Here is a 14,462-nt window from a genome sequence, read left to right as displayed (position 1 = left end):
GGGACAGTTGCATTTGGAATAGATGTTTCATTTCAAATTTTGTATGTTTAATACAAATATTAAAAAGCTTTACCCGCTATGATACCATCCATTTGCTCCAAGGCGGCTGCCAACATGTCACTGGCATCAGACATCATCTTGTTCAACACTGTTAATCCTGCATAAAGGGAAAATAGCAGAACAAATTTTACAGTCGACACTCGACAGTATAAAATGCATTAAGTCATCTCTAAATGCATTAATAGAAACCTTCTGACGGCTTAGGCACCGAATAAGACAGAAAGCGATGCGAATGTGCTGCTGGTTTGAGATATGATGAGTAATGTTTTTAAACTCTCAGGAAAGTATTACATGGACACAAAAAAATTCAGTTGTTGGTGAATTTAACAGAATTTAGAGCCAGATAGGATGAACAGAATAACATGCTGTATACAGAGGCCGAATACACAGACAAATGTGAACTAGAGGTGTTTTAGTATTATTTATATTATAGTATTTATTCATATTTTTTAGTTTTAGTAATTTTAGTATAAGTTTTAGCCTAGTTATTTTATGTGCTTTTGTCTTTTAATCTTTTATTTCTATTTAGCTTTAATTTTATTTTGGTTTTAGTAATTATAATACTATTTAGGTTAATTATTTTATTAGTTCGTTTTTTAAACTGTTCTATTTAGCTTTTATTTTATTTTTAGTTTAGAAATAAACTAAAATATTAAAGTTTTAGTCATTTAACTTTAGTCATTTGAAATATTTAGTTTTAGTCATTTAGTTCTTCAACTTCAACTTATTTTAATTCAGATAGTTGCCAAAGCAACATTTCTAAAAAAAAAATAAAAAAAAATAAAAAAAAAATTATATATATATATATTATATATATATATATATATATATATATATAATTATTATTATTTTTATATAGTATTTTATTTCAACTTTATTTATATTTATGATTTGCAATAGCTTTAACACTGACGTGAACACAGAAACTACTTTGCATGAGGTTTTATGGTTGAATAACAAAAATATCAATGCCGACTAACACGAGCGCTTATCGAAATGTCTATATTTCTCAACCTTCCCAGTGATGTTTGTATCTAAATGCGTATTTATCTGAAACAGGTCTCCCTATGGTGGTTCCAGAGAGCAAAACACATCCTTTGGGTGAAAGGTTAGCTGGTTCTCAGCTCTCTGCTGTTCCCTGGGTAACGCAGTCGAGCTCCAACCATTAGCCACAGATTTTAAAGAATAACTGAGCCATTTATTTCAATTATTGGCACAGTGCTTGTGCTGCTGCAGGGGACACTGGGTACTTTGTTGGGGGACTAGCGGGGACACATTGTTAGGCCCTTTTGGCTCATGGCCCGGGAATACAGCGGCGGCATTCTCTCAGTTTTAATCCTCAAAACAAGGAGGTGAAGAGACACCCTGTCATGTTCTGATATCCCATCCACCAGTGTTGTTAAAGCTCTCTGCCGTAATGCACAAACATAACAGGCCAAAGGTTAATATATACAGATCAAAAAGTACGCAAAATGTGCTATAAAAGGCCCGTTTACACCAAGAACGATAACTATAAACTCTTTAAAGTAGTAGGAGGGATTCTGATTGGATGTTTTTATCATTCATCAGTTGGGAAAAAATCGTTCTGAAAGTGATTCCAACGATATCATTTCTCTGTGTCATTATCGTTATAGTTGTGCTGTGGACTCTGCTATTCTTTTATATTTAGAATGATTTTTAAAACTATATCTTTATCATTATTGTTATTGTTATTGACCTTGGAGTGAAAGTGGGAGTTTTTTTTTTTAATGCATAGTTGCAAAACTAAACTAAAAAACTAAAATTGTATCTTAAAAATTAGTATCCCGTCGCTATGGTTACAGACGTTACACAAGGCCACTGCAAGTTAGAAAAGGGGACTGAGGTAACCCATCCGCCCCATCCGCTGATATGTACAGCCGGATTTGAGAGCCACACTTGTTAGTAAATAAGCTATTCAATCCCAAACACACTGACTGTGTGAACATAGCCATTCTGTCAAAAGAAAAGTGGATCATGTAAAGTCAAAGTTTTCAAAGATGCTATGAAATCAAGGAGTAAACTAATGCGGAATGTAAAAAGTTTTGTTGTTAAAATAATTGTCTCGTCCAAACTATTATGGAGTTTCAATCAGTTAACTTAACCGTTTATGTAAATAACAAATCAAAAACGTGTGTGGAGACTCGTTATGTCTAGAAAAGCTGTGCTATCCAAACATCACATGTTCACACAGCAAGATTTGGTGCAATTTTTCCAGCACGCTTCTAAACAATTCTGTCTATCTACATTAATATCATTATTTAGTGTTATTTTAGTGTCGTCGGGATACTTCAATAGTTTATATTCATATTTTGAATGAGTTTTTTATATATATTTTCCCTTTTCATTTTAATTTTGTGTTCTCATATAGAATTTTTCTAGCAATTTGCTGAAATTGCTAGAAAACAGCAAATAGCTGAAATATTATTTATATATATTATATTATATTTATTTATTTATATATATTATTATTATTTCATTTCAGTTCATGTTTATTTAAAAATTCAGGAAACAACTTTTTCTTATAGTTTTAGTTTCAGTTAATTATAATAATTCTGCTATAGAGCTTACATCATTACAACCAAGATTGTTGTGAGCTAACAGCCATGCAGCATAGACTCAAGCACAAGCTAAGCACAGGTTGCTTTGCATTGCAGATTTTTGCATGACTGGAATTTCCTCTCATGGCGGGAACACGGTGGCTTCCAGCATGCAAAAAGCATGAACTTTTATGAACCTCATATTTCCTCTCAGAATCGGATGAAGTCAAACAGAAATATCAAGACTCTCGGTTCAGATCGAACAAGACTATTTATGCAAGTGCAAAACACTAGTTTAAAATCACAGACAATCTTGAAGTAAGTGTTTCAACGATACTTGGAACAAATCTTAGGAGAAATCATGCCAATAATGACATTAAGTGGGACGAAACTATAACGAAGCCTGTCCTTTGTTTGGAAACATTTTCCTAGACTCACAGAACGCAAGTATGTAGGAGCAATGGTCAAAAGGAAGCAGTCAACTCTGTTTTTGGAAAGTATTAGTATTTTTGTGTTTTTCTTGAAATGGGCTCAAGATGGCATAGAATAAAAAGTTATGAATATGAGCATGAGAGTGAGAATAAGGGGAAAGAAATTCTAATGGCCTTTCAAATCCATCAGTCGGGCACCTAAGGGGCATTGTGTGTATGAACTTTATCCACGCCACACACTCTGTTTGAGCCGCATTAGCTACTATTCCTCTCTGAAGCGCTCTGACTGACTGACAGAAAAACCTCTGCTGGCACATGCTGGAGAAAAATAGCAGCCTTCGGGTCATTCATCTCAACAGAAATAAAAGCATTTATGGCAGGCGAGCCGTGTAAGCCAGCAAACTTGCCTCAAGTCAAGCTAAAGCAAGCATAGAAGCATGCTGGAGAGTCATGGGAAAGACATTTTTAATGGACCCATAAGCACATGCTCATCTGATAAATAAATATGCATGCCAAGTTTTCTAGTAAATGCTGACATAATATCTGGATCAAGAAAATTCTTATAAATTCTATACTATTTCTGCTAAATTAATTAGAAACCCTACAAACAAAAAGTTCATTTACACATCACAACATTATGTACAGCAATGTATAGCATTAAAAATGTATATTCATTAAGCGATTTGGTTAAGATTACATTTAACGTTCAGTGTTATTTAATTATTGTTTTTAGAGATTAATTTTAGTGTTAGATGATAGAAAAGGTCATCTAAATGTAAAAATAGGTGAAATTACCATGCACAATTAAATATTCAATATCAAACGATAATACAATTTTTTTTTTTTAAATCTCCAACATTGGCAGAAAATAGATGTTAATGATAAAAGTTAAATCATGCTTTTTTTTTTAAATGTGACAAATAAATTATGTTCTTTTGAACTTTCTGTTCATCAAAAAAAAAAAAAAATCCACAAAAATATTAAGTAGCCCAACTGTTGACCATACGAAGAAATGTTTCTTGAGCAGCAAATCAGCGTATTAGAATGATTTCTGAATGATCATGTGACACTGAAGACTGGAGTAATGATGCTGAAAATTCAGCTTTGCATCACATTTTAAAATGTAGAAAAGTTTTTTTAAATTGTACTAATATTTCACAATATTTACTGTATTTTTCTTTGATGAGCATAAGAGAATTCTTCCAACAGCGTTAAAAAATCTGACTGACCCAAAACTTTTGTAAAGTAGTGAACATCATACACCAAGGTAGTTCAAAAAATACCATGGTACATACATGTTCAACACAACAAAAACATGGTATTGCCATGATACATTCCTTTTTTTCTTTCAATTAATAGTGTTTTTTTCAAATTGATTGTGCGAGTAGGTTTTTCTACAACATCTCTCAACTGTACTATGCTAGGTTTCACAATCACACGTGATTGCTGCATTTGCGCCAAGCTGAGAGTTATAAAAGATGTTTGGGTCCCGTGCAAGAACTAGAGAAACACAGATGTGCACAAGCCTTCAGTCCAGCCTTTGCATGTGGGAGGAGGACAGCCCCTGGTTACAACAGGCTCCTTTTCTTAGATATATCAGAAATAGAAACAGAATGGAACATTACATTTTTTGAAATCCACTTTTACATATTTGTGGCTATATTGGGGCGTCACTAAGCAGAGTTTTATACATAAGCTGCCAATGAAACACCACCGCTGACTGGGCTCACACGCTCAACCCATCTAAAGGGACACCCATCTGACACTGATATGAAAGCCAAGCCAAGGCGTTGTCGTAGAATATGATGCATCATACTTCACATAACCGCATGGAACAGAGAAGGGACATCTGTCTGTAGTAAAGGCGTTCCATATGCTATCTATAGGTAACAGTAAAAATATAATAGAATGCACAGATGTGTCTGCAAAATGCAAATATCAAAGCCTCACATGCACTCATGTGATTTAGCCTAGCCCTTCAAGATGGTAACAGAATTTAGTTGCACAACAAAAAAGAGATGGTCTGATGAAAGCTGCAGGCTTACTTTGGGCTACAAGCACAAGAATCAAACAACAAATAAGAACATCACCTGCAAATGATGCACTTAGAAGTCTTTCAATGGAGACATTTACTGTAAACATCACACCAATTTGACAGATGTGTGACTGACATGGAATCAGAAAATGGCATTATCAGAGCAATTACAAGGACAAGGTTTAAGGTTAGTCACTGCAGTGACAATTTATCCACACTCTTAAGGTTCCAAAAGGTTTTTTTTTTTTTTTTTTTTGCAGTTATGCCATAGAAGAATTGTGGGTTCCCCAACAGTTCTTAAAAAAAAAACTTTTTTCATAGTTTTAAAAATGTGCAATAATCGAAAGAACCTTTTTCCACTATAAAGAACCTTTTGTGGAATGAAAATGTTCCATATATGTTCTCCATGGTTTATTTCTGAAAGTCAATTTCAATAACTACCAAAAAAAAAACAAAAAAAAAAACCCTCCTTTATTGAAAGGATACGCTAAATTTCATGACAACATGCCCCAGTTGCAGAACATGTCACTTATCATAATTGAACTGGTCATTAAACAGTCTATTATAGGCTTTCTAGTTCATTTTAAACATAGAACAAACCACAAAAATCACGAAACTTAAAGTGAAAAAATAAAAATTCTAAACACTGTTTTGGTCAACAAATAATTAATTGTTGAGAATGCAGTTAAATCTTTTAATTAAAATATATCATCTTATACAGTTCTCCTTTAACACAGCAGATAATTACTACACAAGTAAAAACTACACAACACACGTTTGTTATTGACTTGACTCAAAACCATATAGGCACTGATAGATATCCCCTTTAACTTTCCCCCCTTCACAAAAGTTCATTTTAATAGAGGAATATGTTTCTGTAGACTGCATAGCTAAAAAGTGACATGTTCTGTATGTTTTTTTCAGTCCAGATCACAGGTGAGGATGAAGTAAAGGAAACTCGTGTAACAGCAGCTCTTGTTCTTCTGTGGCTACGTGGAATGTGTGAATCACTTCTTCACAAACACAACCGCTACCTTCAGTTCTGCTCTTCAAATATCATACCTTATGTTTGTTCATATTTCTTAAATAGCTTCAAATATACCTTGTGTTTTGTGTTAAGTATTGTACAATACCTCTAAACATCACTTTAGCGATCCAGTTTTCTGAATTTAACCTCATGCACATGTACATAAATGCTGTTTGTAATCAATCCCTTAGGCTATGGAAATATTACTACTTGTGAAGACATGATAATAGCATAACTACGCACAAAACTAACTTATGAAAATTTCTGTCATGTACTTTTAACAACGACAAAAAAAGAAGAAGATTTTGACACAATTACAAGCAAGTTTGCTACTCAAGCAAGTTTAGAAAAGCAAAGTAAATTCACAGAGAACAAATACTTGTAAATTATTCTGACAAAAAGTATGTTGAGATTGCTTACCAAATTTTGGACTGCCGTCTAAAGTATGAAAATGTAATCTTTTCCTTGTTTTTTTACGAGATTTGCTCTTTCCGTAGTTGGTGTTCCCACCTCGCCAGCGCCATGTCGACAATGGAAGTGGGAATGTGGGACGTCACAGGCAGGGAACATCCTACTACGGCGAAGGCTTGTTGCTTAATATTCATAAGCCACGTCTTCACCATTGGATGGCCACCGAGCAACCTAATTAATATTCACTATACAGTTTTTCGCCATAAGAAGGCTATCATATTGCGTCACCGCCATCTAATTAATATTCACAATGAGCCTTCGCCATAGTATAGCATTAGTAACGTATAACGTGTATGTTTGCGTTGGCAATACTTGTGAGGCTATATTGTGAAAATGTCAACACAAATATGGTGAATCATGCCAACAAAAACAAAAAAACTTTTGACCACTTTTGAAGTTTGTCATAAATCAAACGCTAAGTTTTATCTCTCTGCCAAGAGATTTAAGATTCTGTGTAATTTGTGAGAAAAGTAGAAGAGTAATGCGCAGAACACAATTCATTGTAGAATACTGACCATATAGGGAACTGAAGCTGTGATAGCAAATCATAATAAAAAAAATAAAATAAAAAAACGATTGCATGAAGAAAAAAAAAAAAAAGAAAAAAAACAGAAGTAACTTGTGATGGGCAGTGAAATATTTATTCTGAAAACAGCCTTATAAGAACCTATAAAATTAATATTTTATAATTTAGATGTCCTTTGTAAATTCACATTGGAAAAAAAAAAAGATACATTGTGATTTGATAATGATTTGGTGTTTGTTCAGCCATTATTTCATTATTTCAGTATTGGAAATCAATTTAAATAAACGTAATATACGTCTAATATTAGAATTAAAACTAATTTGAGTGTCATTGATTGTGTTCATTTATAGCTCTACATTAATTCAAACTAAATATACTGAATAGTGCATGAACTTCTCATCTTTAAGGCATTCCCAAAACAGTCCTATCACATTCAATGCTGCACCAACAGCCACGACCTCCTTAATGTTAACAGACCCACTATACTGCGTGGCCTTTGAGAGGCCTCTCCATCTTCACTATGCTTGGATCACACTCCAACATCTCTCTGATCCATTCATCATTCAGCGCACCTTCAATGAATTCATCTTGGCTGATTATGGCTATAGAAACGGAAAGACAAAGAATGAACATAACTTTCTGTAAACTGTAATTTGCGCTGGTACAGTTCAGTGCTTTGAATTTTAAGAGTGGTCGAAATGACTTGGGGTACTTTAGATAGAAATGTGATAGCAATGTACCATTGTTATCTTTGTCCAGCCGTAAAAATATCCTATTGGTGCACTCTTCAGCAGTGAGCGGGTTAGGCTTGGTCAGTGATGCTGCGACGCTCATCTTGTACACAGCCTGAGAACAGCATTTCATTCTGATTATATATTGCCCTCTAGTGGAGCAATCCGGAATCGGGTAAACAAACACCATTTGGAATTCGATTTGATGGTAAAAATCTAATTAGAATAGCAAGTAATAGAGTTTAACAATAATCACTTACTTGCATGATTTCAAGCATCTCTGACCGTGTGATGGATCCATCTTTGTCTTTGTCGTAGAGTTTGAATGACCAGCGCAGTTTCTCCACAGTTGTGCCCTCGATCAACATGCTGATAGCCGTCACATATTCTCTGAAGTCCACAACTCCATCCTGTTAAATGGCAATCATAATCACACTTTTTAAACAAATAGCGAGAAAGTGTGGGAAAAAAAACACATTTCTGTCATGATTTGGAAATTGGAAATTTGTTTTGTTTTTTTCAACATGTGTTCGAATACTGTTTTGGGTCCACTTTTCTGACAAACATGAACCATCTTATTCATTTTTTAAAAATCTGTTCTGTAAAAAAGGAACAAGAGTCAGTAGAGTGTCATGCATGTCTCAGTCAACATGCATGTTTTGTAAAGGCAGTGTGAAAAATTATTCCATTTAAAACACCAGGCTTAAAACATCAGATGTGTCAGGCCTCAAAGCTTATTTGGTTTTGAGCTGTGTAATACCCCATTGTTATCTAGCGTGCGGAATATCTGCTCTGCATACTCCGCTGACTCTTTTCCCACGGTTCCATTGCAGAAGTGACGTCGGAACTCATGGAGAGTGATCAGTCCACTGGGACACTCATTCAGGAATTTCCTGCCAGACATAAGCACATAGTGGACACATTTTATAAAATATTTTGATTTTTTTTTTTTTTTTTTTTTTATCTGAAGAGGTATTTATAAAGCATTATAACAGTGTAATTTAAAACTAAACTGATATTAATCAGTTGTTTTTTTGTTTTGTTTTTACCACTGATTAATATTTATTGACATTGAGACACATTTTCTACAACATTTAGGCCTGGTTTCACAGATAGGGTTTAGATTAAGTCAGGATTTGACATTAGTTCAATTAGGACATTTAAAGGGATAGTTCACCCAAAAATGTAAATCGTTCATTAATTACTCACCCTCATGTTGTTCCATCCAAACCCATAAGACTTTCGTTTATCTTCAGAACACAAATTAAGATATTTTTAATGAAATCTGAGCGATTTCTGTCCCTTCATTGACAGTCCACACAACTACCACTTTACGCTTCAAAAAGTTCATAAAGAGATCGTAAAACTAATCCATATGAATCGAGTGGTTTAGTCCAAATTTTCTGAAGAGACACGATCGCTTTAATATGATGAACAGATTGAATTTAGGCTTTTACTCACATATTGATCAGCGAACATAAACATTACCCTTAAAAAAACAAGTTTATTCAAGTGTGCTATTAGTATACTTCTTATAAACTAAAAATAAGAAAGTGTACTTCAGTCAACATTTTATGTAGGCCTTCTCAGAAATATACTTTTAGAATATATACTAGCTGGCCTGGAACAAAGATAAAAATTAGATAAAAAAAAAAAAACTGTTTTCATCACCCCTAGCCAAGGGCGAAGTATAAAATCCAGAGGTGGACAAAGTAGGCTACACAACTTTGTTACTTGAGTGAAAGTACAGATACTACTGGTCAAATATTACTTGTTTTTAAAAGTACTGAATTATCAAAAGTAAAAAGTAAATGTCAATGCATTGTTTTAGTTCACAAATTTATTTCTAGAACTTCTAGAATGTGAGATTGAAAGTGCACTCAATAACGTCCACAATGGTTTCGGACACCCAAATGGCTGTTCCCTCAAATACTGCCCTATTTAAAGTTTTTTGGCTTTCAGTATGAATATGTTAACCTTACTGTTATCAGAGAATGTCTAATAGGAAGAGAATTGGCACTCTCTGCTTACTTCCGGTTTCTGGACTGGCTGCAGTAACACGTCTCTGTCCATGCGGGGGCGCTCGCAGGCGAGTGCACTGCAGAATGAATGGAGGTCTATGGCGAAAAACCCTCAAAATCCACTTTTCTCAGGATATAATTTTTTGTCTAGTAATTTGAATGTTGTATTCGAAAGGAGATGCAAAGAAATTACACATTGCTGGGTGTTAGATTTTTTAGAGTCACTTATTTGGTTTAAAAAGTCTTTTAAAATGTCAATGACGTCAGAATGCTGACGTCATTAGCAGAATGCTAGCGTGTTATGGGCAACAAAAACTCAACCTGTAAGAAATCAAAAAGAAATAAGTACTCGTTCATTCAACTTTCGACCTATAACCCATGTTGAACTTGCAAAACCTACAATAAAATCTGAGATTTCTCAACGGCAATCGGGTGAAAGAGACACATTTAGCCGTCTAGCCCCATAGACTCCCATTCAGTCTGCACTCGCCCGCGATCACCTCCAGTGGAATTCTAATGGAACTGCAACCAAGATCGATACAATGGGGCTAATAGGAAGTGCCAAGGCTCTCCGTAGACGGGCTCTGCTGTTATCTATAGAGCTGGTAAGTCCCGCCCCTTCCGCTAACCCCACTGGACCTCTAGATTGAAAAATCGTCAATGCAAATGAATGGGAGAAAATAATTATTTTCTGGTCCCGTTTGAATTGTGCCATGAATGTGAACATATGTTGTCTGTGAATTTTTTAGATAACTTTTCGTGTAAAGAATGCTACAATTTAGCGTGTAGAAGTTTGATACGGTTAGACTTTGTGTGAGAGCACTTTGTGGACTACAACTCTTCGCTGCTTTCGACGCGTTTCAAACGTCACCACCACTCGCACACGGACACTAGCTCACGGATCCCGCTAAACATGGCTGTGTCTTTGGTGCACTTCACCGCCTTATTTCAGGGAGAGGACAAAATCATTGAGGTTGGCGAAAACCACAGGTAAGTCAACTTTATGGGGTGACGTCACATAGGCGACATGTAGTCTTTCTCGTTATGTCTTTTCCACAACTGCTAGCCGAAGAATCATACCATATACTGTCAAACTCGTAACATGAAAAATTATATACAAAATTCACAGACAACATATGTTCACATTCATGGCACAATTCAAACGGGACCAGAAAATAATTATTTTCTCCCATTCACTTGCATTGACGATTTTTCAACCTAGAGGTCCAGCGGGGTTTTACGGATGGGCGGGACTTCAGCTCTATAGCCTAAGCTAGTGTGCTCCAAAACAATGACAAAATTTGCATTTAGAAGAACAAATTCAACGTTGAAAATGAAAATCAGGTTAATGTCAGAACCCAACATCAGATCTCCAACGTTGGACAGACGTTGTATTGTGGTTGAAAATGTAAAACGGGTTGACGTCAGAACAACATCGGTCGGGTTCTGACGTCAACCCGACTTTCATTTCCAAACAAAATGACCCCATTCTGACGTCAACCCGACTTTCATTTCCAAACAAAATGCAACCCCTGCAACCAAAATCATCCCCTGACTGAGGTTACTACTTTCTACTCAAGGGCCTTGACAGAAATGTAACGTTAGTGGAGTAAAAAGTACGATATTTGTCCTTCAAATGTAGCCTAGGCTAATGAAGTTAAAGTAAAAAGTTTCCAGAAAAAATCATCCTCAAGTAAAGTATAGTCTACAGATACTCAAAAGCTGTACTTAAGTACAATTATACTCAAGTAAGTACTTTGTTACTGTCCACCTCTGTTAAAACCTATATCATTTGACGTTTATAATGTGAGAGGATCTTCACAAATATCAGGGGAATTTGACAATAATCAGATGTAAGGGTTTAACCACCCCAAGTATATACTCACAGATTACAGATTACAAAATGCGTCTGTTGTTATCTTCTGTTCTGAGCAATTCTGAGAAGTGTATGAAGTCCGCGGTCTTATGCTTCATATTTAACACTAGAACTCCCAAGGCGGTCATTTTGACCGTTTTTAAATTTTACAATGTAATAACTTTGTTAAAATAAAATAAATGTGGCTGTAGGACTCTGACTTTTCCTAAATATGTGTATATTTTATTCTGACACTGTTATTTTATTAAAATCATAAAACACACAACAGTTCTGACTATTTCTACCTAGAACTACCATAACGGTCATTTTGACCGCACGCGTTATAGATATCATAAGTCCGCTACATTGCAAGTTTCGCAGAGGGACTTCATCATACGACTGGCGAGTGAACTTCACTCCGACCACATGGAATCAAAAGCCATACAACTGAAGGAACTGCAAACAAAATAAAACCAAGGAGATGTATCAAATGTCACAACGTGTGTGGGAGCTGCACGCGAAAGGCGGTGTTTACCTGTGTGGAATGTGCGTAAGCGTCAATGATGCGGTATGTTTGCGCCGTTCAAATGGGCAGTTAACCTGATTTTGTTTGTTAATATTTTTTGTTCACTGAAACTAATCGTTCTGAAGCAGTTCGTTTTCTTGTTTAGCTAATGTTCATGTTTTTTTCTTAGCCTGTTTGTGTGTGTACATTTTCACATTCATTTGAATTAAAATTGTGTGTCCTGTTTATCATTACCTATCATTGTAGATCCATTTATTTTTAGATTTTGTATTGATTATTGAACTTATTTACAAACAGGGCTGTACTAACTGTATGAAGCTTTGACGTTTCCTAACTTTTGTGCGTGTCTATTCACGTGGTGAGTGCGGTGAAAAAAAATATTATTTTGATGCAAAATGTTCCTCAAATAGAGGCAGCACCTGTCGGGGCAATCTTTCTTTTGTGCTTGTTTTAAGGGCTATGACGACAGGAATTAAAATCTTCATTGGAAAAGAGAAGGTTAACATGTACAATAGATATTACATGACGAAAATGACGTTCAGTAGCCTACGGCCATATGAACGTCAAAGTATGAACGGTCAGAATGACCGCTATGGTCGTTCTAGTAGTTATGGAATTCCGGTAGTTCTAGTGTTAATAGAGCTCCATATGATCGCTCTTGATGAGGAGGAGGAGCTTACTATGATCGCTATAGCTAATGCTAATCTTTTTTTCTCTCTTTTTTTTTCGTTTTTAAATGGCGCGATTATGAATCTTCTGAAAGAGTAGGCTACCAACACACATCCGAAGCAGCAGAAACAAGCAATAGAAGCATTGCTTATGGAATTACTCTGACTGAATCTGACAAAACACAATATTCTCAGCTTTTTGTTCAATATGTTGCTTTTTACAAAAATAAAAATAAAACTAACCCACACTCAAGTGTTGATAATAATAAAAAAAAAGAATGCATGAAGCTAGAATTAAAAAAATTAAAATATTTGTAGGCTACAAAAAATATATGCTAGTTGGGAAAGAGTTGAACAGTTAAAGGTATATTCCAGTTAAAGGTATATTAACACCAAAATAGGAACATATTAGTAGGCTATACTTAAAGTGCAGAAATAATATTTAAATCGTAAACTACAAGTTAAGTTCACTTAAAGAAAACTTACAAGTAGGCCCATACAATTCTTGTCTATTACAAGTAGCAGTATAAAACTACTAAACCAGTAGTACTGGAGTAATTAAAAAAAGTAATTAATAGCTATGACACTTGGTAACTTTAAGACGCTGTGTTCTGTCAGCATGATTTCTAGAACACAGCAACATTATGAATGATTATGAAAAAAGCAATTGTCTTATGCACATCATGAACTGAAATGTTCCAGGAAAAAGACTGGCTACAGTAAAAGGTCAAAATAAAAAAGTAATTAAACAAGCAGATGACCTACTTATGCTGAGATAGAGTTTATTTGATTTTACAGTCATAGTTGGCATTTTATGGCCTATAATAATAATCTCGAGTATAGCATGACCCATTCTTGACACATTTTACAGCTGTGTAATTACTCTCCAATACTAAAGTCCCAGAATGGGGTCGGGGTTGTCTTGTATAAAAGCATCTCAGATGACATGAACCCATGCTTATGTATCCTATTTTTCCCTAAAGACCAGCTGCTGTCATAGTAGTCACCTAGTTCATATTTTGAACACTTACCTGAACCATTCATAAAGCTCGGTGATGTAGGTACCACCTTTTCTGCAGGGTAAGGTTGCAGTCTGTCCCATTTTCATCAGTGCAACAAAATCAACAACGGCAGAGGCGCATATATAGCAAAGCCCAGCTTACTTCTCTCTTAATTAATCATTCTTACCAAGACCCCTCTGCATCTGTGAAATTAAACTAAAGTAATCTCCCCGCAGGAGGGCAACAGGCAGGTGAGTGACACAAATGAATTATCTCAAAGACACATTACATGAGTGACACTTGAAATCCACTTCTCCAGTAGCAGTTGAGGATTATACAGAACATTACATAAAACATTGTTTGCATCTCCATGTTTTCCTTTGAAGCATCAAGTGTCAGTTGCTTGTGAGCGGACTTGTTCTGGTGACCTAGTTAACAAATAGTAAAAGCCATTTTGTGCTTGTTGCTGAGAAAGCTTGTGAATATTCTCAGAAAAGTGAACGGGGACGAAAACCATCAAAGATGCTCACGGAAGATTGTGGTTAAACTAGA

General features: G+C 35.3%; 2 protein-coding genes across 9 annotated transcripts in view; both read right to left on the bottom strand.

Annotated features, from left to right (window-relative positions):
• The window catches only part of ppfibp1b (PPFIA binding protein 1b), a 31,481-nt gene extending 24,834 nt beyond the window's left edge, over nucleotides 1-6,647 (bottom strand). For 3 of the 8 annotated variants that reach the window (XM_079874296.1, XM_079874297.1, XM_079874300.1), the window contains exons 1-2: nucleotides 6,532-6,636; nucleotides 74-157 (exon numbers count right to left, since the gene is read on the bottom strand). In XM_079874296.1, the coding sequence (XP_079730422.1) occupies nucleotides 74-137 (64 nt within the window). In that variant the 5' untranslated portion in view covers nucleotides 138-157; nucleotides 6,532-6,636. Of the gene's footprint in view, nucleotides 1-73; nucleotides 158-6,531 lie in introns of all 8 variants that reach the window. The other 5 variants (XM_079874298.1, XM_079874302.1, XM_079874301.1 and 2 more) reach the window with 3 other exon arrangements.
• A 762-nt stretch (nucleotides 6,648-7,409) lies between these two features.
• LOC307159938 (guanylyl cyclase inhibitory protein) lies at nucleotides 7,410-14,011 on the bottom strand (the record flags this gene model as incomplete). The annotated part of the gene is made up of 5 exons (XM_079873657.1): nucleotides 7,410-7,710; nucleotides 7,849-7,954; nucleotides 8,100-8,249; nucleotides 8,600-8,732; nucleotides 13,941-14,011. The coding sequence occupies 5 exons, from the start codon at nucleotides 14,009-14,011 to the stop codon at nucleotides 7,589-7,591; spliced, it is 582 nt and encodes a 193-aa protein (XP_079729783.1). The 3' UTR covers nucleotides 7,410-7,588.
• Between the last annotated feature and the right edge of the window lie 451 nt (nucleotides 14,012-14,462).

The sequence above is a fragment of the Squalius cephalus genome (assembly GCF_949319135.1).
Source record: "Squalius cephalus genome assembly, chromosome: 6".
NCBI classification, from domain to species: Eukaryota; Metazoa; Chordata; class Actinopteri; order Cypriniformes; family Leuciscidae; genus Squalius; species Squalius cephalus.
Note: the sequence above shows the minus strand (reverse complement) of the source record. Positions and strands in the feature narration are given on the sequence as shown.